The sequence below is a fragment of the Sinohyriopsis cumingii genome, chromosome 10 (assembly GCF_028554795.1).
Source record: "Sinohyriopsis cumingii isolate HCF-2022 chromosome 10, ASM2855479v2, whole genome shotgun sequence".
Lineage (NCBI taxonomy): Eukaryota > Metazoa > Mollusca > Bivalvia > Unionida > Unionidae > Sinohyriopsis > Sinohyriopsis cumingii.
This window is the reverse complement of record NC_142970.1, coordinates 69,956,074-69,979,525: the sequence shown is the minus strand read 5'-3', so window position 1 is coordinate 69,979,525 and position 23,452 is coordinate 69,956,074. Positions and strand designations below refer to the sequence as shown.

At 35.3% G+C, this 23,452-nt stretch overlaps 1 protein-coding gene across 2 annotated transcripts in view; it reads right to left on the bottom strand.

Moving 5' to 3' along the window:
* Nucleotides 1-1,820: 1,820 nt before the first annotated feature.
* LOC149790356 (uncharacterized) overlaps nucleotides 1,821-23,452 on the bottom strand; it is an 87,295-nt gene continuing 65,663 nt past the window's right edge. The window contains exons 3-9 of one of the 2 annotated variants that reach the window (XR_016423828.1): nucleotides 22,069-22,233; nucleotides 18,684-18,842; nucleotides 15,252-15,383; nucleotides 13,520-13,662; nucleotides 10,210-10,288; nucleotides 4,215-8,320; nucleotides 1,821-4,156 (exon numbers count right to left, since the gene is read on the bottom strand). Coding sequence is in view for 1 of the 2 variants with exons in the window: in XM_089972402.1 (XP_089828528.1) it covers nucleotides 7,773-8,320; nucleotides 10,210-10,288; nucleotides 13,520-13,662; nucleotides 15,252-15,383; nucleotides 18,684-18,842; nucleotides 22,069-22,233 (1,226 nt within the window). In the remaining variant the exon portion in view is untranslated. Of the gene's footprint in view, nucleotides 8,321-10,209; nucleotides 10,289-13,519; nucleotides 13,663-15,251; nucleotides 15,384-18,683; nucleotides 18,843-22,068; nucleotides 22,234-23,452 lie in introns of both variants that reach the window. The other variant, XM_089972402.1, reaches the window with a different exon arrangement.

The window sequence follows — 23,452 nt, the reverse complement described above, 5'->3', positions numbered from 1 at the left end:
GTTTTTCTTCACGTCCGTGCTTGACAAATATAACGTCAAAGCGTTCGTCGTTCGCGCCATTCTACACAGAATAAAGGAAGATGAGTATAGAGCTATTTAACGAGCTAAAGAACAGTTGGTACTGGATGACAGATGCAGCCTATGTGGTGGAAAGGCTAGAGAAGGAGTGGAGGTAACAAGTTACCAAGGATTTTGTCACAAGTCTAGTGACCAGTCTAAAAGTTGCCATGGATCTGGTTCAGGGTATAATTAAAGAGGAAGTTATATCTTGATCTCGAGTATTGTGATAAAAAACAACACAAACGCCGAAAATTCTGTGCAACTAGTTTCGCATTTAATGTATGCTTCTTCAGGCACGAAATGTTTTGAAAGTAACGGATGACGTCTTTTATTTTAAAACAACAATTACGTCATTACGTAACGTCATAAATGATATGCATCATCATAACAATTATATATGACAGGATCTTGAAGATACACGAGTTTGCTAGATCTCGAGTACACTCACAACTTCTACATTATTCTTGCATCTAGAGTATGCTGACATTTAGAACTAGAGTACACTCGCCATCTACGGTACACTCGCATCTAGAGTATGCTCATATCTAGACCTAGAGTACACTCATACTTTCTACAGTACACTCGCATATAGAGTATGCTGACATTTAGATCTAGAGTACGCTCACCATCTACAGTAAACTCGCGTCTAGAGTATGCTAACATTTAGACCTAGAATACACTCATCATCTACAGTACATTCGCGTCTAGAGTATGCTTTTATCTAGATCTAGAGCACACTCACCATCTACAGTACACTCGCATCTAGAGTATGCTGACATTTAGATCTAGAGTACACTCACCATCTACAGTATACTCGCATCTAGATTATGCTCATATCTAACTCTAGAGTACACTCACACCTTCTACAGTATACTCGCATCTAGACCATGCTTATATCTAGATCTAGACACACTCACACCTACAGAAAACTCGCATCTAGAGTATGCTCATATCTAGATCTAGAGTACACTCACACCTTCTACAGTACACTCGCGTCTAGAGTATGCTAACATTTAGACCTAGAGTACATTCATCATCTACAGTACACTCGCGTCTAGAGTATGCTGATATTTAGATCTAGGGTACACTCACCATCTACTGTATACTCGCATTTTGATTATGCTCATATCTAGATCTAGAGTACACTCACACCTTCTACAGTAAACTCGCATCTAGAGTATGCTCATATCTAGATCTAGAGTACACTCAAACCTACAGAAAACTCGCATCTAGAGTATGCTCATATCTAGATCTAGAGTACACTCACACCTTCTACAGTACACTCGCGTCTAGAGTATGCTAACATTTAGACCTAGAGTACATTCATCATCTACAGTACACTCGCGTCTAGAGTATGTTCACATGTGGATCTAGGACACTGTCACACCCTCTAACAAGAGTGATTGAAGAATTCGACTTTATATTCTGCCTCGATAATAATAATAATAATAATAATAATAATAACAACAACAATAATGTTTTACATATATAAGTATACGCGTAAAGAACTCAACAGCATGTCAGCACAATACTGGATATACGGAGCTGGTTAAATATTAGGTTCTTAAAAGGTTGAACCTTTTAAGATTTGAAAGATAGAATCATGTGTTGACATGGAAATCCTTGGTGATCTGTAGTGAGATAAGCTTGTATTGACTGGAGCAAGAAATGACTTTAAATATTCCGATGAAAATAAATTGAAGCGAAAAAGAAAGAAATCAAACGTTATCTGAAGGAATGAGAGAAAAATGAACCATAGCTACAGGAAGTCAAATTTTATTAACCGGTGAAATATACATTTACAAAAATAAAGAAATAATTTCAATGTAGCCTGAATATATACATGCATGTAATCTTGTCCTAATGGACTCTAAAATACATACTTGTATATGAATGTTTTTTTAATGTACTGTGAAAGATATACATACATATATTAATGTTGTGAAAAATATACAAGAATATGTACATTGTTGTAATGTATTGCGAATATGTGTATATGAATGTTAATCGAATGTACTGTGAAAGATATACATGTATATGAATGTTGTAATGTATTCTTAAACATACACGCGTGAATGAATGTATTCCGAAACATATATTATGCGTATGAATGTTGTCGTAATATACTCTATACGATATACATGTGTACAAATGTTGGGCGAAAAGGCACATGACGTTACTATTTGTTCTGACATTTGTAACATGTCTGAATAATGACAATATAAGAAAAAGTATATATATATATATATATATATATATATATATATATATATATATATATATATATATATATATATATATATATATATATATATATATATATATATATATATATAATACGGGATATAATAAGCTTCACATTACGAAAATAAATGGTATTGTTGCTGTGTAGAGCAATACCGTTTATGTTGCCATCCAATCACTGGAGTGCAATCCAATTAGGCAAACATCTAAAGTTTTCAAATAAAACTTCCATTGTACATACTCATGTAAACTTGGTAAATGTAACACTTTTTCTTTGTTTTGTTTGTTATATTTTGTCTCTGTTTTGTGATGCCCTTGTTTTGTCTCTGTATCATAGTTTTCTTGTTAATGTCTGGCCATGTTTTGTCTGTTTTGTAATTGCCTTTTCTTGCCTGTTTGTAATTTCCATTTGTAATTACCTTGTTTAGTCTATTTTGTAATTGCCTTGGACAGAGACTCACTGAGAATTAACGAGTTACAAGTATTTAGGTTACGAACTCTTCATTGACAGTTTTATTTGCGCACTTAATTAAAATTAAATTTAAAAATGAATTTAAAATTTTGTTATATTAAGAACTACAATTTATGAGAATTTACAGAATTGAATGAAAGCTATGTTACTAAACGTTACAAGTAGAAATCGAAATTTAAATTAAAATTAAACGCAAAAACGTCTATTCCGGATTTAAAATATTATGCTGAGATGCAGATTATGCCTTACTTAAAAATAAAAGTTAACACTAGGGCACTTGATGGTACGTAAGAAAAGGACAGATGAAGCAAAACGGTAACACATATTATTTTTCGTCATCATGGCAGTAGAGTTGGGGTGTATTATTTGCAACATTACATTTAAAATCTTTACCATTCCAGGATAAAATTAATAATCAAAAATGAATTAAAATTTTTTTGTTCTCTGAAGCGATTTGGTAGCTCATTACATAGAATGACAGCTGTATATTTAAAAAGTTTTGGTCCGATGTTGATTTTTGGAACATCCAAATATTGGAATATCTAAATTTGTGCTTATTGTCTTTAACAAACATCCAAACATTTAGGAATTTGTTTATTCACAATTTTAAAAGTCTTTAGAAGTCTGTGCACATTGAGAGTTTGCATTTTATTCTTGAGTAAGTGTGCATGACTTTTGGAATCATCATAAACAACTCTCGGATCATGCTCTTGTATTTTCTTAGGTTTAGTATTCATATCACTGCAGCAATGCCAGGCTGAGGGACAAGTTGAAATTGGAAAAGGTAATTGATTGTATGATTGTAAATTCCTTGCAGTTTTACAGTTTCATTAGAGTTTATGACGGGAATCCTTATGTTACGTACAGGCTTCCTTTTACCACAACTAGTGCTTGAAACGTTTTGGAGTTGGCTTGCAGTTTGCTGCATTTTGTTTACAGTAAACCAATCAGAATGTTAGACAAAATATCCGTTTTGTTAATCAGTGTCAAAATCAGGCGAAGTAAAGGACAACGTTTTATTATTTGCATAGTTATATAAAAAGCCATATTTAATGAAACAGAAAATATCATCGATAACAACATTAGAGAAAAACGGTATGAGGACTGACCGACGAAGAACCCTTTATTTTAAAATGGGGTCACGCTAGTACAGACATCATGCCCCTAAATGCTCTGCTTTCGATTTGACAGATGAGAATCATACTGAGCCAAACCCGACAGATCATAGCTCACAGATGAGAATGTCGTGATGGAATTGTTATAAAGCCTTAGATAAATTCAGCAGAACTGCAGCTACATATTCATTTTCGTCAAGAGCCTTCTCAGTCTTCAAGTAAATGTAGCAAATTGCCTGACATATGTGACCTTTACGGAAACCACCTGACATCTGTGAGCTTTACGGAAACTACCTGACATCTGTGAGCTTTACGGAAACCACCTGACATCTGTGACCTTTACGGAAACCGTTCATATGTTTGTTAAAAAGTTTCCACCATTATGATACTAAGTGTGTCTCATTGAACTTCTCAGAAAGTCTGGATAAAATAGAAGGATGCCGAATGGTGTATAAATATAAAATGGATAATTCTAGCCTGCAACATTCTTAATGACTTCATGACGGAGAGATCTACAAGCAACAAATAAATAGAAGAAAAAGTATAAACAGTTGAAAAACGGCGTTAAAAAGGGTAAACGCCACCTCCAAGTTTTGCTTTCGCCAGCTCAACAAAGTTGTATAGGAAATATCAAAGAAGGTATATCATTTATATGGCACTGAGAACCAAAGCATTATTACCCAATTAAACAACACAGGACGGAAACCATTCGTGGCGAAAAATCAACGGTACCAACAGTTCATCGAAGAAATTATATCCCAGTAGAGTTATGTTATTTGGCTATTAAATGAAAAATGTATAAAGAATGGTATACTACTACTACTACTACTACTACTACTACTAATAATAATAATAATAATAATAAAATTAATAAGTTATTGATTATTAACTTTGGAAAATATCGCACAAATTGCATAATTCTGATAAATTTGATGCATGGCTGTAATTTTAATATTGCATTGTAAAAGTTACATGTGTTTTTCATTTTGGTCTAACTCCCATCATTTATCAAGTACAGTATTCATTGTTGTTCTTTGCATTCTCGTTTTAAATCGGTCCACCCATGGTTAGATTCAATCAATAGCATATGGAGGGACCGCACTGAATGTCCAGTCGAGTTGTAGTGGCTGTCTAGCTTCGCGTTCGACACCACCCCACACTGGGCTCATTAAAACTTTATAATCAGAAGAGAATCTAGTTAATGTTACACCTATTGAATGGATGGTCATAACACCTATTGAATGGATGGTCATAACACCTATTGAATAGATGGTCATAACAACATGTGGCTTTCACTAGACTTCTTATGATGATTAATTGGTCTTTAATACAACTGCAGCTGATCTGATTACCAGCATGACCGCCAGAGCAGCCATCTTGAAAAAAAAATCTTGTAGCTTCTTATCTTCGATGGATGGTAATAACAATATTGGGTTTCACCAAAGTGATTCCAATTACGTCTTTTTGATCCTAAAGGAAAATGGTCCCGATCAATTTGGCCGCCACAGTGGCCATATTAAAAGTCATACTATTGCTTAATAACAGAGGTAGTTTCAACACTCAGCAGTTTGAAAGAAGAAAGGATTTCCCTTGGATCTATGGAAAATCTTTTCGGCAGTAGAGCGTCAGTTTCTCTCAGAGGCTCTTGTTCACTCCGCTGTCCTTTTAGCCAGATATGCTGGTAATTGATATACAGTAATATAATGTGTGGACAAGTTATTACCATGTTTTGAACTTGAAATAAACAAGCTCTATAAAAAACTTAAAGTTTATCAATTCACTAAGAAAACAAATTGTACATAAATATTTTGGAACCTATACTGAAGGGAAGAGCACATAAACGCACCCCAGTGTATGAGATCCTAGCCCCAGTTTCACTAAGCACCTCAGTGTACAAGATCTTAGTCCCATTTTCACTGAAGCGTCATCAGTGAATAAGATGCAAGCCCCAGTTTCACTAAGCACGTCAGTGTATAAGATCCAATCCCAAGTTTCACTAAGCATCTCGAAGTGTCTTCCTCACATTCAAATGTTCGATTATCTTGATTAATTGGTTGGCAACAATGTTTTTTATCTTAATATTCAGCTGTAATCGAGGTCAAAATAAAATAAGAATATTTTAATTTATCATGAGAAGTTTTCAGTTTTGTAATTGAGGAAAATAAGAGATTTCCTCAAATTTGAGAAATCTCTTAACTTCTTTATCAGAATTATTCCCAGTGTGACAATTTTTAACCAAAGAGCTAATTTTCATCCAAGGAGTAGTTTTAAGAAGCATCATAATCAAAATAACGTAAAATTCCATTAGAGAAAAGATGTTGAGAAACCGAGTGAAACTGGGACCATATTCTGTCTACTTGATATTCAGGCTTATCCACTTTCATCTCCTGTTGCTTGTACTGCTGGCCAAGATAATTAAGTGACCGGCGATTTAATTTTCAGGGGGGATGCTTAAATGTGGCCTTGACATTACAAAAAGGAACCTCAGGCCCTCAATCAGCTTCAGAATATATTCTTGCTCTGATTTATAGAAAAAGAGCATATTATGTCCATTATACCAGTTGCAAAATGTATTGTCATTTATTTAAAAGAAACATAAAATATCCAGATTCATAAGAAACCTGAGCACCCCACCCATGCATCCCTCTGCAGATGTGATGAGCCTTCCCCAAGCGTAATTGTGAGTAGCACTAAATATGATATTTAATTGAATCTGTGGTGCGCTGATGCTATTAACAGCTTGCGTCATGTGATCATACCCTTGTAAAAATGACAATCCTTAGGAAACTTGTGGGATTGTCGTTGAAGTTAGAGCTCCACTATCCGAATTTGACGACTTAAATTAATGACTACACGTACAGTTCATTTTCCTGTTATACTGTGCGAACTCATTCAGCGGAAATGTTATTTTAGCAGGAAACAAACGCAATAATTTGCTTAACAATTTTCATAGAAATTGATAAATTTATGTACTAAAGGGTTTTGAATTCAAGTACAGTCGACAGTGGTCAATAGTTTATAGAAATGACCAGACGTTATATGATCAAGAATCATGTGTTTGCTTAACAGAAGGCATAGTATTATAACAGAAAGCATAGTAGAAATATCTTGTTTACTTAAAAGAGTATTGTCTTTTCTGGCCATTATTATTATTATTATTATTATTATTATTATTATTATTATTAAATTGTGAATCAAGTATATGCATCGTTATATTGTTATATTGTAGGAGCATTTCAGAGAACTGCCGAATTGTAAAGAGAATATGTGTGTTATGTACAGGCATGCATAGTATACGCGAGTATGATCTAGTGTGTGTGGGACAAAATATTTAGTTGTCTATTTAAGAACAAAACCCACGGATGACTTTTTTTTTAAAACTAAGTTTCAGAGAGCTGAGAATTTGGTTCGACCCCTTGTCGCTTTTCTGTTTGTTATCTTTATTTGTTATCTGTTTGTTATCTTTGAAAACAATGTCTACATGTCAATACTTGTACCGCTGTTTCTCGTGAAATAAATTGATACAGGACGTGTTATAGTAAAGGTATTGCATGTTACCCATCATGCTTAATCAGCCAGACGCGACTTTGCTTAATGCCCATAAAACGAGATACTCTTTAGCTATACAACTAAATATTTCATCAGCATTCTGGATCCAACGCTCGCGTAACTGAAACGTCCTCCATTTCGTGGTTTTCTCGCATGAAAGAGACCGGTGGTTGGGGTCATTACATGTATGTAATATGACAAGACTATGCTTTTTACGAAAGTAAAGTCACAGCTCTTCTTAAAGACACATTCCATCAGCAGTCCTCGCAACGTTCTTAAAAATTTACGCTTGCTTACAATTTTATATGTACGATATCCTGAGATGAAACGGTCTATTCCCCCTCATGTTCCAAGTTAACGTCATATACCGGGTTATTCACTGGTCTCATCTCCTCCGTAGTGAATTTGTCCCTTCTTCGTCTCTGGTGTAAGTAATAGACGGTTGCAACAATTACTGCTACGGCCACCATGGCAACTACTCCTACCGCGATAGATACAGCCATGGTGTCCATTTTTCGGTCGTCATCCGAATCCTTGACAGGATTCTTAACTTCCACTACCCGATTTCCCGCATTTAAACCAGGTTTTATATCATGAACGTTAAAAACAGATGGAGTAATTTTCTCTGAGGATATGTCGTTCTCTGAAGTTGATTTAGCAACGGAGGATAAAGATTCTTTGACCTTTTGTCCAAAATGTCCAGAGAAGTCGGATGTTGAAATTTGTGTCGATACCGCTGAAGTCGTATTTGTAGGTACACTTTCTCCTGTTGTTGCATTTGTCTGTTTTGCTGTTACTTCCGCTACCGTTGTTGGTGGGTTTTTTGTTGTGGTCGATTCCGTGGTAGTCATAATTGCCACTGTATTTAACGTCATATTTTCTGTAGAGAGAGAGAGAGAGAGAAAACAAATAGAGAAAAGACTTGTAAACTTATTTTCCCTCTATTATTTTCGTTCATAAATACATAGTGAGGAATGATAAGGTAATTAACCAATAAATTATGTTATTAGTTTCTTAAAATTATCGACAAAAATATCATTCTGCCAATTTAAAAAAAAATAGTATCATTAAAACTAGTCTCATTCAGACTCTCGCGTGGCTGCATGATATCTTCGCCGTATTATACGGAGTTACGCGAGAGTCTGGCTGGATCTACATGTAAGGCACATATTGCTTCGTTGAAGACTGACATTTAAAGTTGCACATTCAATTGTAATTATATAAATGTTGGAAATTAATTGTACAGTTGCTGTTTAAACATGAGATTATTTCACACTTTTATGGTGTTGCACTTACTTTATCTGTTTTTGATCTGAGTTTAACAAGTTTAGTAACTAAGCAGGACTATATGAATGATGTTTCTCCACTTTTATGGCTTTGTACTTACTTTCGCCTTTTGGGCCTCCATTTTAAGAAAGTTATAGACTGTTGGCACTGTGGTCATTCAATGACAGTGTACAGTCAATGATTACATAGCGACGGTTAGACAACTAGGCAGTTTTTAACTGTATGTCATGCACAACGTTTGGTTTTTAAAACTTCGTCATTTCTGTTCTCAGTTTTCTTGAAAATTGCAGTATATTTTGTTCCATTCTATAGAAAATGGCGTGCTAATGAGTAGCCTCTATTATCCAGGATCTTGAAAGTTTCAAAACGTATATAGATTTTTTGATTGTCTGATTGATTAACACTGAATGGCATTATATGGATTTATTGATTGACTGATTGATTAGCACTTAATGGCCTATCATCACATGAAAGTTTACGTCGTGCCAAGCCAACTGAAAAACAAAGTATTGAGCAGAGACGCACTATAGCCGCTGACCATGCTGGTTTTGGCAGAAGTCGAACACGCACCCATCTGCTTGCAAGTCTGGTACGCTCACCACTCAGTTACCACGGCACATCCCTCTTATCTTTGTGCTCCATAATGCATTTGTTGCTATATATACTTGTGCTCTACCCGTCACCACACATTGATAAGGTTTTGCCTTTAGGTCAGTTTCAATCACAATGTCAGAACATCTGATCTGTGTTCTACGAACACATTTCAACTGTACAAGATGCTTTCGACGATTGTCACACTTCTGTCTTAATCAACAAGATATCATATTGGGTTGTCATGGTAACAATTATTATCACGCTTTTTATCGTAATTCAGATGCATGATCGGATTGGCACTGTACAAACATTTATCACACTTTTATGAACAACATGTAATATTTGATTGACACTGTACACATGATTGTGACACTTTCATAATGAGCAAGACATAATATCTCATATGCACTGCACACCCGATTTACATTAAGTCGTTTATATATGAATGACCGCATGTACCCTGCTCATATGTTTTTCCTGATGGAAAATGACAGGATGTACATAAAAAATATGTAATGCATATCAGCAGAACACGAATAGACACTGTATCTCTAGACTCATGTAACGATTTACAACAGCTATTTAAACATATATATATATATATATATATATATATATATATATATATATATATATATATATATATATATATATATATATATATATATATATATATATATATGACACCTTCAGTTAAACAGTGAGGCAAATGAATGCCGTCAATTAAAATGTCTCAAGTGGATGCCGTCAATTTAAAAATGTCTCAGGTGGATGCCATCAAATTAAACATGTCTCAAGTGGATGCCGTCAATTAAAAATGTCTTATGTGGATGCCGTTGCTTGACTTATTGCAATGTTATGTTGCATTATCACAGTCTAAATACTTACCTGGGCATGGTCCCAAACTGACGTCATCAATCGCAATATCGTGCTTTGACCCTCTAAGGCGAGTGCCAACAAACATTATCTGAAAGTATTTATTTAGATAACACTGAATTTAATTGGACATAATCTAATGAAATAAATTGAATGATAACGATGTATTCAGTTATTGAACAAACTGAAAAATGTTCCTTGTTGGTTTTTTTTTTTTTAGTTTTGTTATTTAGGTAATTTGGATGATCTAAATTGGAATATCATGTTCAGAGGAAAATAATACTTTAGTCATAGATTATGCTGCTGATATAAGTGGTGATTGCATGTTCAAGGGGGAAAATCATGTCTTAGGTTATAAATAACGATGATGATATAAATGCGAATTTCATGTTCAGGGAAAATCACGTGTTAGATTATTAATTATACTAATAATGAAAAATACTATTTTCCAGCTTATGAAAAAAAGTTGCATCGATTCTTGATACACTGCATGGTGTTTGTGCAAAACATTATGCTTTGATGGTTTGAACTTGTATTTGCGCTTCGAAACTAGAAAATATTTCCTATCTCGAATATACTGTTTAACTTCTGAGTTTACTAAGTTTCTGCAAGTAAATGTAAGCGTTAAAGATACAGAGGCCTATGACATACACTAGTCCTAGTAAGTCATCTAAACTGTTACTATTTCATGTTTATGATTATGTCAACAAACCAGTTACGATAAGCTCATCTTCTGTCGTCAATCTAGTTCGTTGACATCTTATGTGAAACGTTGAGTCATCAAAACCCGACAGACCATGTACTCAGTCTGAGGAGTCAAAGCCCGAATAACCATCTACTCAGTTTGTGTCATCAAGGCCTGAATCACCAACTACTCAGTTTAAGTCATCAAGTCCCAAATGGTCATCTACTCAGTTTGAGTCTTCAAAGCACGAATGATCATCTACTCAGACTGGGTCGTGAAAGCCCGAATGACCTACTCACTGTGTTTCACAACAGCTTATCTGACCTTGTCAGTTTATTGCCCCCATAAAATCAGTTGACTTATGCAATAGCATAAGAGTACGATATTGGCAAAACCACTGTTATTTTTAATAATTGTTATTCATATATATATATATATATATATATATATATATATATATATATATATATATATATATATATATATATATATATATATATATAGACACACACACATGTACCTTTAATATTGCACTGATCACTTGACATTTGATATGAATGTTAAATTTGCATTTCCCTATCACACGACCAGATTAGAACTTTTTTGAAATTTTCACTCAAGTTTACGTGTCAATATTTTTAGTACCAGAAACACGAACTTCTACATCTCAGATTATTTTAGATTTCATTCACGCTTTATTTCAGAACATATTTGGAACGATTTTTAAAAAATATATGTAATCAATACAACAAACCTCATTTATATTTTGTTTCGGGACATTGGACGGAACTTGATTCAAATGGCATGCAAATACATATCGCCCTGACGGCTTCCACTTAAACCTCGTTTTTTGTTTTTTACCTGACTTTGAACAAAACAAGTAAGCAGTCTGTGTCTATACCGGATAGAGCCAATCTGTATATATGCCACCACCAACAAATGTGACCAAGTATTATTCTAAACATCTCAACCGAAAATAAAAAGATTTTAATTCGAAATAAAGTAATACATGCACACAAAAAACCTTGGAGTCTTTTAACTACACCTAATTGTCGAATATAGACTATGTTTATTTCCAAGAATGGTCCAAAAGTTTCAAGATGACGTGTTGCAGGAAACATACTTTGACTAAATTCGGATGAAAAACAACTAAAAGAGAAATTTAGTCAAAGTATGTTTCCTGCAACACGTCATCTTGAAACTATTATATTGTTTACAAAACAAAATGTAACTGGTCAGGTAAACCATACACTTGATTTTGGACTAAGGTCAATGAAAAAAATACATATATACTTACCATATAATCATTGAGAAAAGACAACAAACAATACAAATTAAATATACATAACACGAAGTAAGATTTATGGTAAGCATTTGAAAATGTACTTATGGGGGAAATTACTGCTCCTTCGAGTTTTAATGTAACTGCTATTTTTTGCTTGCAGCTAGGTGTATACTATGACGGAGTATTGTGAGCATAACTAAGCCAAACTATTTTGTTCTGAATCGACAGAACGAACGAGGTTCATATGACACTTAAATAAAAGGAGACCGTTTAAGCTGAAACTAATTCATACGGTATATCCACTGAGTTCTTTCCCAAACTCGATTCAAAGCACGATTGGGGTGTGGTCTATATTACGAATGATCTCTTATCCGCTTTCCCAATAAATTCTTTACATTTCATTGACGATGGAATTCAAAGCAGATTTTAATTTATAAAAGTTCGTTTCCGCGCAGCTAAGATAATCGACAGGTGAACAGCAGTGAAAACATCAAGCAGTTCCATTTAGAGCGCTCGATACGAACGGTTTAAACATCCACATGGAATGCTCCATCAACACGACAGGAATGAAGTGTAAAGGGTAGGACTGGGCACGTCAATTCCAATAGTTCAAATAATAGAACGCCTATCTAGAATTATGATTAGGGAGGTCCTGTGCTCGAGCCTCTGTCCAACCGTGCACTTTTCTTTGTTTCATTGGTGTCTCCATAAGATTCCACATCTGCACATTGAATAAGCTAGGGAGGACGCAGTTAAGTCGAAGTTGGGCGAGTCTAAAAAAATGGGGATAATATGTAGCGAGTAGTACTCAGAGTGTCGGCTCGGATAGTCCGATTGGATTTCTGTCAGACTTAATCCATATTAAGGTTATAAGAGAAAGACATCTCCATTGACCAATCATTTTCCTCATAATGGTTTGGAATGAGCACTATTCTGACTACAAACTAATGATCAAGACTGAGGTAGAGGCTCGATGATCATGACTGAGGTAGAGGCTCGATGATCATGAATAAAACAGAGGTTCCGTGCAGAATATGCGGCATCTGTTAACATGAGCGATTGTTGACCATTCCTTGTTCATCGTTCCTTGGTCGTTGATTCGTAAAATAATCACTAAAGATACCATGATGAGCGCGCAATCGACAAGAAATATCATTCATGTTTTGATCAGGAGAGACTGGGTTTTGATTGGATACATTTAATGTTGATTTGTATGTTATCCAGTCAATACAATAGCCAAATACAAGTGTATTTGTGTGTACAAATAAAACCTGGCAGCCTTGCTATAGGTCAAGACAAGACGGTGTTAAGTGTGGTTGATTGACAAGTTGAAAAGAAGTATTAGGAGCTACCTTGAAAGGTTCCTTTAGCAGGGGTATGTAGAAGGTCTCCTTCTTCCACTCATCGCCTGTAAGATAGTCAAGTGTAAATCGGGATGTGAGATCCTCTTTTTTCTCGCCCTCCTTCCATACAAAAACTTCCAACCTCGATAGCACTGAAAGAGAAACGATTACTTCAGAGCCCTAATTTAAGAGTTTTTGGTTTTATATATATATATATATATATATATATATATATATATATGAACAAGTCAAACTAGATTCAATACGCTTAAGGCAGACTTAGTCAGACTGACTTATTTTATCTTGTCCATTCATTGCGCTCTATTTTGCTGTGTATCACCATACCACTCTTATTTTATTGTGCATAACGATACTGTCCTATTTTTGGCGTATCACCATACCGCCTTACGTTATTCTACTGTGTATCACAATGCCGGTCTATTTTATTGTGTATCACCATGCCGCCTTATTCTAGTGTGTATCACAATGCAGGCCTATTTTATTGTGTATCGCAATCCAGCATAGAATACTACAGTGCTGTCCAACCTTTTTGACACCATGGGCCACTGAAAAATGGTTTTATTGAAGCCGAGGGCCGCAGCAGATAATAGAAAAGCAACTACTATAAAGCTGCTCGAGCTCTGGCGGGCCGTTTGAAACCAGCCCGCGAGCCGCGGGTTGGACAGCATTGGAATACTAGGACATTAAAAATGAAATTAAATATTACTAGACCAGCCAGACTACTGAATGACACCGAACGTGGGGTCAACAAAATTGTGCCACATTTAAAAAAAATACAAAGCACAAATACTGGATGAAAATACCATGAAAACGAATTAGTGACCAAAATAATGATACGGTTTAATTTTTTTGTTTATCCAACAAAATAATTTAAAAAACTCTACATTATATTGAATTCAATACTTTTCAGACAGGTATATGTATTTTCGAGAGTGCTTTTGTGCAGTTAAACATGAAATCAACGATTTACAGAGTATTGAATCTAATTACTTTTCAAAGAGGAGATATACCTTTTTCAGTTTAACATGAAATTAGCAATGTACATAGTTTGGAATTCCATATTTTCAGAGAGGAGACGTGCGTTTTGCAGTTTAACGTGACATCAACGATGTACTAATTATGGATTTCCATATTTTCAGAGAGGTTTATGTTTACTTTTCGCAGTTTTACATGAGATAAACAAAGTTATATTGTATCGACTTCAATACCTTTTCAGACAGGCTTACATGCTTTGTGGTTATTTTTGCAGTTAAACGTGTAATCAACAGTAATCAGAGTATTGAATTTAATATTTGTCAGAGATGTGATATTTATTGTTGTTGCTTTTTAACATGAAATCAATAATGTAAATAGTATTTAATTTAATACTATCCAGCGAATGATACTATTTGTTTTTGTCATTTTAAAAGGAAAGCCAAAATGAAATTATGTGTCTTTTTGCGCAAGTTTGGACGGAAACAATTGTGCTCATAGCAAGTTGTGTTGAAGAAAAATGAAATCACCACTAAGATAAGATGAACAATCTTGCTAGAAATTAGGCTTGCCAGCGTTTGTATTTTTCATGTATTTGGCTCTAAATATTTTCTTTGGTTCTACCAAAAAGAAAGACTTACCAAAAGAATACAGTATGGTGTGCATTAACCCCTGATTTCACGTGGAATATATTTAAGTGTTTGAATGTTCCGAATTTGATAAAATATCAAAGTTTGCTTATACTTACACCCACTACCGAAGCTATGATACCAAAAGGAGAAACACTGGCCACTTTCGTCTGGCATATAAAATGGCGACTTGAGAATTGCTTGAAAACCATTCTGTATTGGTGATGATGTCTCGATGAACAAATAGTGGCCTGAAACAGAGCAGTTATCACATGTTATACACGACTAATCTGATTGGCGTTTGGTTGCACATCCGTGCCAGGAAACTTCAGTAGACGCACGTAAAGGACCTCGCCCAGAGACACACTACGCCAGCTGAATTGAACTGGTCTGATTATAACCAGTATCCCACTGACTATTGAGTCCGGCATTGTAGCCATTGAGGTGTCGTGGTTCGTGTTTTGGAAAATGATACCAGAACTTAACATATTAAAGTCTGTGAAAAATCTCACAATTAATATTAAACGTTAAATTCTTGCAATATTACATTAAATAAAAGAAGAATATTATGTCATGGTAATTGGATTCCCATTCGTCTAATTCTCCTATTATCTAACACCTCCCAAGGGCAGCAACCAGTATCCGAAACTTACATTATCATGATGCATTGTTTTATATAAGATCACCATCTCTTATGCGGTGCTGACGGAGTGCAGGTGACAAGGACAAACAGCTGAGAAGAAGAACAGCGTAATGTACAGACATATTAACAGACATGATTAGACATGTCGACTCTTCAAAATTGTAGACATAGTCAACGTTCTACTGTATTATGATAGATATTTAGCGCACGCTTTGACTAGAAATATGTGATTGAATTCTTGTTATAGGCCGATACGAATGACGTTAAATTTTATAATTCAATGACAAGTAATTTTCATAGATTTAACTTTTTTATTTAGTGGTAGTAGATGGCTTATGACACCATTTGGACCCTAGTTAAATTACAAGAAATAAAGGCCTTTTAGGGCACTAAAATAAAATCAAATGAATAGCTAAGACAAATACTACCTCCGTCATCAGACTTCAACTGTACTGAAACGTTATTACCTTTTATATAAAAAACACACAATACAAAAATAAAACAAAACATTCAAAATCATGAGGCCACTTCCTTAACTACTGGATAAAAATCCTCAAACAAGCCCACAAGACAGCCTACCTTATTACAGCATCAAAACAAAGAACACCAGAGTGCGCGGCCACTACAATTACTGGATTTCAGGGATGTGGTCTTGGCCTCTCATATACCTTACTACTGAAACACCCTACCAACGGGATATCCGAAACATGACTACTGAATTTAACGGAGTTGATAAAATGTCAAAATCGTAATGCTGAAAATTCATCAAGGAACATAGACATACCATACAACAATGTTCTCTAGACTGTTCATTTATTAAGCAATTTGATTGGTGGATATCAAAGATAGCTTTTTGTTATTTAATCAGTACGATGATTACACGTTTATGTGTTTGTGCTCGTAACGTAAACATACACATATTTCCACCTCCATACTAAAACAAAAATGCACAATAATTACAACAGGTCATGAAGTATACTCTAAAACATAGGATTTAAACAATGGTAGCCAACCAAAACAAAGAGGGAGTCGTGCAATTTTACAAAATTTGACTGCTACATCCAATTGATCGCGAACGAAATATTATGTCAAGAATTAAATCATTATTTAATTATAATGTTGCCAAAAGCATCATATCGACCAGCAACGATTAAATGTCCAAGAAGACGACACACTCGGAATTTTCCAAGTAGACGACACAGCGACGATGATCCAAGCAGACGACATGCTTAGAATTGCCCAAGCATACGATGAAGCAGCGATGAATTTGCAAGCAGACGACGCACTTATGAAATGCTAGCTTGAAAGACTTTCTTCCAAGACATACGTAAATATATTAGTTTTAAAATATGTATATGTACTTACTTTTTCAGAATATGGATTAGAACACATAAATTCTCAATATGTTTTGGTCAAAAAGATATTTATTGTTACTCAGTACGGAATAAACCTTTCACCTTGCACTGTCTGTTATCAGTGTTAACTCTGCAACTAAGGTTTTGACAGCTGCGTCATACAAGCATGCAGTAGTTATTAGTATAAACATGTTAGATGCGAAAATGACAACTATTCATAATTTGTCACTGAACAATACTGATACGATGTCTTAAAAAATATATGGTAGCTTCATACGATATCGCGGGTTCTGGGTTCTTTGGTATCGCGTTATTGGAGGTTTTCGACAATTTCCTTCATAGAGCCAGCTATTCTGTACTTATCTGGTATACATTGGATAACCATACATTGCTAGTTCAGTATCACAAATTTTATTTCGGGAAAATGGCGTAACCGCTGGTGAGTACACTATTTTAAAAATGCACCCATGAATTTCACTTTTTCAAAACATGGCATTGCACCATGTTCTCAAGTAAAATATATATCTTCTTGAAATCGCTATCACTGTAACGATTCGATTAACCAGTTTGTCGTATGATAATGTCCAATGATATTATTGAAGAGTCAGATCACGTGATTACCATATCTGCCAAGAAGCAAGCGATCGAATCATTGATAGCAAATAAGAGTCAAAATATAAAGGATGTTAATGTTGTTTTCTGCTTGCTTTCGCATTTGACTTAAAAGTTCGTTGTACACGATTTATTACTTTTCGTTGTAACACCTGGTTGTGTTTAAACAGTCTGTGGTTGACATGTACTTTCATGCTTATGTTGGTGTGCCCATTCTCACCGACAATCACGTCGCTACCTCCAGTCAGAAATGGTTACATATGCGTTGTTTTAGTTCTCTTAGATAAGTTCTGTTGTTGGAGGGTGCATGTGATGGGATGGGTACCATTAAAGTAGCATCCAACTTTCAAACTGATTTTCAATTTGTGCAGGGTATACAGCAAGGTCTTAGCGTTAAGACAAATATATGCCATGGTAAAATTATTTTCTTCAGTATTACCGTGAAATCAGCGAAACACTAAGGAATCTACACGGTGTCTGTTTATTGATCGTTTTCAAAAATCATCTGATTTAATCTGGAAATTAAATGTGTGTTAAAATACGTATTAAAAACACTAAACAGATATAGAATATCTTGAAGGTCATTGTCTTTATTTACTTATTCGCCGATCCGCGATACCAGAGCACTCCAGTATATAATGATACGTACATCGTTAGTTAACTCCTTATATAGCACGGAAATATTGCGAATTTAATTAAGTTCTGCACGTGCATTTTGTTCCTTGATTCCAGCAATGTTATGTGAACAATATACTAGCTGGCACTCCGTAAATTAACCCAAATTTACCAATTCTACATTTTGGTTTGTGCTCATTTTAAAGCGCACAAGCTTTATCAGAACTTCCCATTGCAAGTGATAGAGAAGACAGACAATAGCAAACTCTGAGGTCATGTTAATAGACCCTACTTTTGAATCACGGTCGTGACCCATTAACATTTACCTTTTCCTGTTTGTCCTAGTGTGTGATCATAATTCGGTCCTGTGCCCGATGTAGGCGTTGAACCTGTTTGCCACGTCCAATCAAAATCTCCTTCTAGATCAAGTGACCAACCGCACAGATCCTCTTTCTCAAAGTCACATGACAGACTTCCTCTTTTCTCTAAATGGTTGAGAAAGATTATGTTAGGTATGTTACAGTACCAAAATATGCACGAAAAACGGGTAACACATTCGTGGAATATATATATATATATATATATATATATATATATATATATATATATATATATATATATATATATATATATATATAGAGAGAGAGAGAGAGAGAGAGAGAGAGAGAGAGAGAGAGAGAGAGAGAGAGAAACAGAGAGAATTATAAATATACACCAGACAGAACGGAAAGTGCTATCCCTGGATTCCTATAGAATAATATTTGATAATAGTAGGTAGAATTAATATAAATAGTAGTGCGAAGCTGGTCCCTAACACTCCTATACCATGGAGAACACTTTTGAATTGATACTCTGCACTTGGTGGCTGGGGCATGTTTGTCGAGCAATGAACGCAGGCTGTTATCGAGTTGTTCTGCTGCAGGAGGTTGTTGTTGTTGTTGTTGTTGTGGGGTTTAACGCCATTTTTCAGCACGATAGGCTATACATGGCGGCCAGCATTAATGGTGGAGGAAGAACCCGGAAAACCCCGGAAAGAACCACCGACCCACGAGAAGCTACTGGCAAGCTTTCTCACATGCCCACATTGGCTGAATCTTAGACTCGAACCGCCGCAGACAGAGGTGAGATGGCAGTGATCCGTAACGAAGAGCGCTTTAGACCACTCGGCGCTGCAGGAGGTAAGCTAGTTGCTAGGTTTGCTTGGATGTCATGCATTAGTTTGGTTCTATTTATCATACGGAGGTTTCTCTTAGTAGAAGATAAAGATGGAGGGTTAGGGACTGAAGCTTCAAGATGGTGTATAATGCAGTAGTGATCTGATGCAAGTTCGTGGGATACCAGGGAGTACCGTAGAATATTATCATCCGGTCTATGAAGAATCCAGTCTAAAACATGACCATGTTTTGGATGGGTTGGTTAACTGACTGTTTGAGGTTGAAAACATTAATGGAATCTAGGAGTTTTTATGCATTTGGGTTTCCGCGACAGTCAAAGTGAAAGTTGACATCTCCAAGAATAATTAGGCTGCCACCTATCGAATTTCCATATTCAAGGAGATTCTGAAACTGCTCCAAAAATAGAGATTCAGTTAGCTTGTTTTGTTCTACTAGGAGGAGGGCGGTATAGGCAGACAAAATGGACTGAGCTTTGTTCCACTGTGAGTGTGGTTTGGACTGGTTCAAACGAACTGAAACTTGTGGTGTGGTTAAGACGTTTGATCATGGAGTTCTTTGTGATGACAGCAATTCCACCTCCGCGAGAGTGGCGGGGGAACGACTTGATAGGGTAACCGGTGGGTGTTAGATCTGCTCACTTGGGCTCATTGCCTGATGTTTTTAGCCATGTTTCTGTCAGGAGAAAGACGTCGATATTCTGATCGTTGATAAAATTAACTATTTCTGTGCGCTTTTCCGGTGGTCCTACTGATTGGGCATCGAATAATGTAATACGCAGAGGTATCTCTTGGATACTTGACACAACGGTTAAGGATTTAGTAGGGATTTGAATTAGGTTATTTAATTTTAACGGCCGAATATTTAAATTGTTGAGCCGGAAAGGGCATAAGGGAGATAAATGGAATTCTTCTTCCTGTTCTGCATTAATGAAAATGATCTGTTTACAAAGTAGTTCCTAATACATGTTTCTAATTTTAGTCACACGTATCGAAACCGTGCGTGTAATATTAAGGTGTTCAGTATTGTAAAATAGTGTATAATTCTGACATTGTAAAGTTAACGGAGACAAAAACGAGCATATAATAAAAGTGTTCATTGAACATTAAAAATATACATCAGACAGTGAAAATGTTATCCCTATGTAAAGAGGGTTTCGAGATTCGAATGAGATGGAAAACAAGTCGTATACTGATATGATCTTAATGCCATGTTGAAGTAGGAAAATGTATCATATTCATGGTATAATGAGTAAAAAGAAAAACAGTCCTTTTTACGTGACTGCAAATGGCGAACTGTCTTATAAAATTATATTTCATTGTAATTTACCAGATTTTTGAACGGTACATGAACAATTAAATGAACAACATTTTGAGGGAATGTAAGTAACATTACGGTTCTCATTTACTTATCCGCATTAATATTTCACTGCTGTACAAAACGCAATATTGAACAGAAATAGAAATTATGAAACTGTCATCGTCCATTTACAAATTAATAATTATAAAACTTCAACACGTTTATATACATGTCAAGAATTAATTAAAGCTTGCACCTACGACTTGAGAGAGGATACTACCTGTTTAACAGGTTTTGCATTGCTACGTCTAAATGTAGATTTGTACAGGTACGAGTCTGAATGACCAAACGGATGAATGAATGATTTTAAAAAATAATGAATGAATGAATTTACGACTGCAGACGAAGATAAGGCATTAAAACGACTTTAACATTGTTACGTTGCAAAACACGTGCAATCATTTACTTCAAGAATTTTTTTTTACAAATAATTTCATTCAGCGTTGAAGTGGATATTCTGCCTTTAAAAACTAAAAATAAATCTGAGCAATATGTCGACCAAGAATCAATTTGGAACAATTACTTGTCACACCTGGATCTTACAGGAAGATGCGTGTGCAATATGTCGACCTAGAATTAGTATGGAATGATTTTTGTTAAACCTAGATCCTACAGGACGATGCGTGACAATATGTCGACCTAGAATTAGTATGGAATAATTTCTGTTAAACCTAGATCCTACAGGACGATGCGTGACAATATGTCGACCTAGAATTAGTATGGAATAATTTCTGTTAAACCTAGATCCTACAGGACGATGCGTGACAATATGTCGACCTGGAATGAATATAATTCATGTTAAACCTGGATCATACATGACGATGCTTGATAATATGAAATGATATTATCTGCCAGACGAATATTATTTTACATGTACAAACTTTGAATGCTTAATACTAAATTTGTCTTTCGAAATATATAAGTACAATTACTAACTGCAAAAAAAAAAAAAACTAAAAAGTATTGTCTCCAAAGTCTCTCACACCCTGATATGTCTATCTCGTGACCTTAAAGACTCTACCCCCTTCTCACCTTCCCAATCCCTTATTGTAGAAGTTTGAAGATGGCATTGAATCATTAGCCAATATATAAAAAAAATAGAGACATATTGTTTTACTTATAAAGGAAATAAAAACTTGAAAAGCAAACAAACTAGAAGAAAACAATTTAGCAAACTTACCTACGCACTTCGGTATCGAAGCGCTCCAGTGAGAACCGTTGCAATGTACAGAATCGTTTCCTTCTAATTCGAACCCCGCCGCACAGCGAAATGAAAGCTGGGAACCTTCATATTTAGCTTCCACGTGCATTGCATCTGCTGACTCGACCATAGGGCAGCCGTTAGCTAGAAAATAAATAAATGTTCTGAACTGAGATTATTCGGATTCGCCCGGCAGTCTCCATGAAATCGAGACCTCGGGCACAACGGAGATCTGATAGCACCCATAAAAGTTTACGTCCTGTTGATCTTCGGAGTTCCGGTTCCGCCTTCTTTCATTCTCTAGTCAGAAAGTGTTGCGCTGCACGTTGCTAAGAGTTATCGATAGACATAATATGTTCCGAATGACGTTTTTGCATAATAAAATAGGTGGATTCTGAAGCACCTTATTTCAGTTTTAGAAAAATAAATTCGACGTTAAAGAGTGAAGTGAGTTTATTCAAAGGCTTTCGTGAACAATGGCCGGATAAGATAGGATTATTTTGTTGTTCCTTTAATACCATCTCGCATAGGAGTGCGAGGTATTGTGGTACACCTGTAGATATATTACAGTACCTTCCAATCCCATACAGGGGTACGAGAAAATATCTTGCTCAATGCGAATTTAAAATCGCACTATCTTCGAGAATGCACTATAAATGATCACATTATATATTTACTCAAACACAGCTAGTGTGCTAGGACAATAAACGGTACAATACAATTTAATTTACTAAAATATAATTAATCATTTGTAAAATATATATCTAATCATCGTGAAACGATTCCAATATAAGTACCAAAGCAATCACATGTCTCTCACAAAGTCTCCAACTAAACGAAGAACAAACACGTACGCATAATCAAACTTTAAACAATACTTAAACCAAATGACTTTAAACATAACTATAACTGACTTGGACATTGATTCAAAGTAAACGTAAAAGGGTACAGAATTTATTGCAGCAACACTCAAAGTTTGTACGAATTTTCCAATGACACTCGACTATTTTTGAAGAAAATACCCATTCGAAATATTGGACCATTTGGTTCTGTAATTTACAGTTAGATGTAATTATCAAACTTAATAAATGGCCTACTGAAGAAGAATAAAATAAACCGAGTAAATGAAACTTGATAAAACGATAAGACTTGTTAATCGAATGAACAGAGGTGAAATGGATAATGCGGCAGAACGTGTATTTGACATTTTACAAACAGATTAGGATAGGAAATAAGCGAGAATACAAAACGGATGTTTGACACGATTGAATAGCTAACATTGCACTTAGATATCAACCAATATATATATATATATATACCAGCAGCAGAGGGGGCGAACAGACCAAAACTATTTTCATGACAA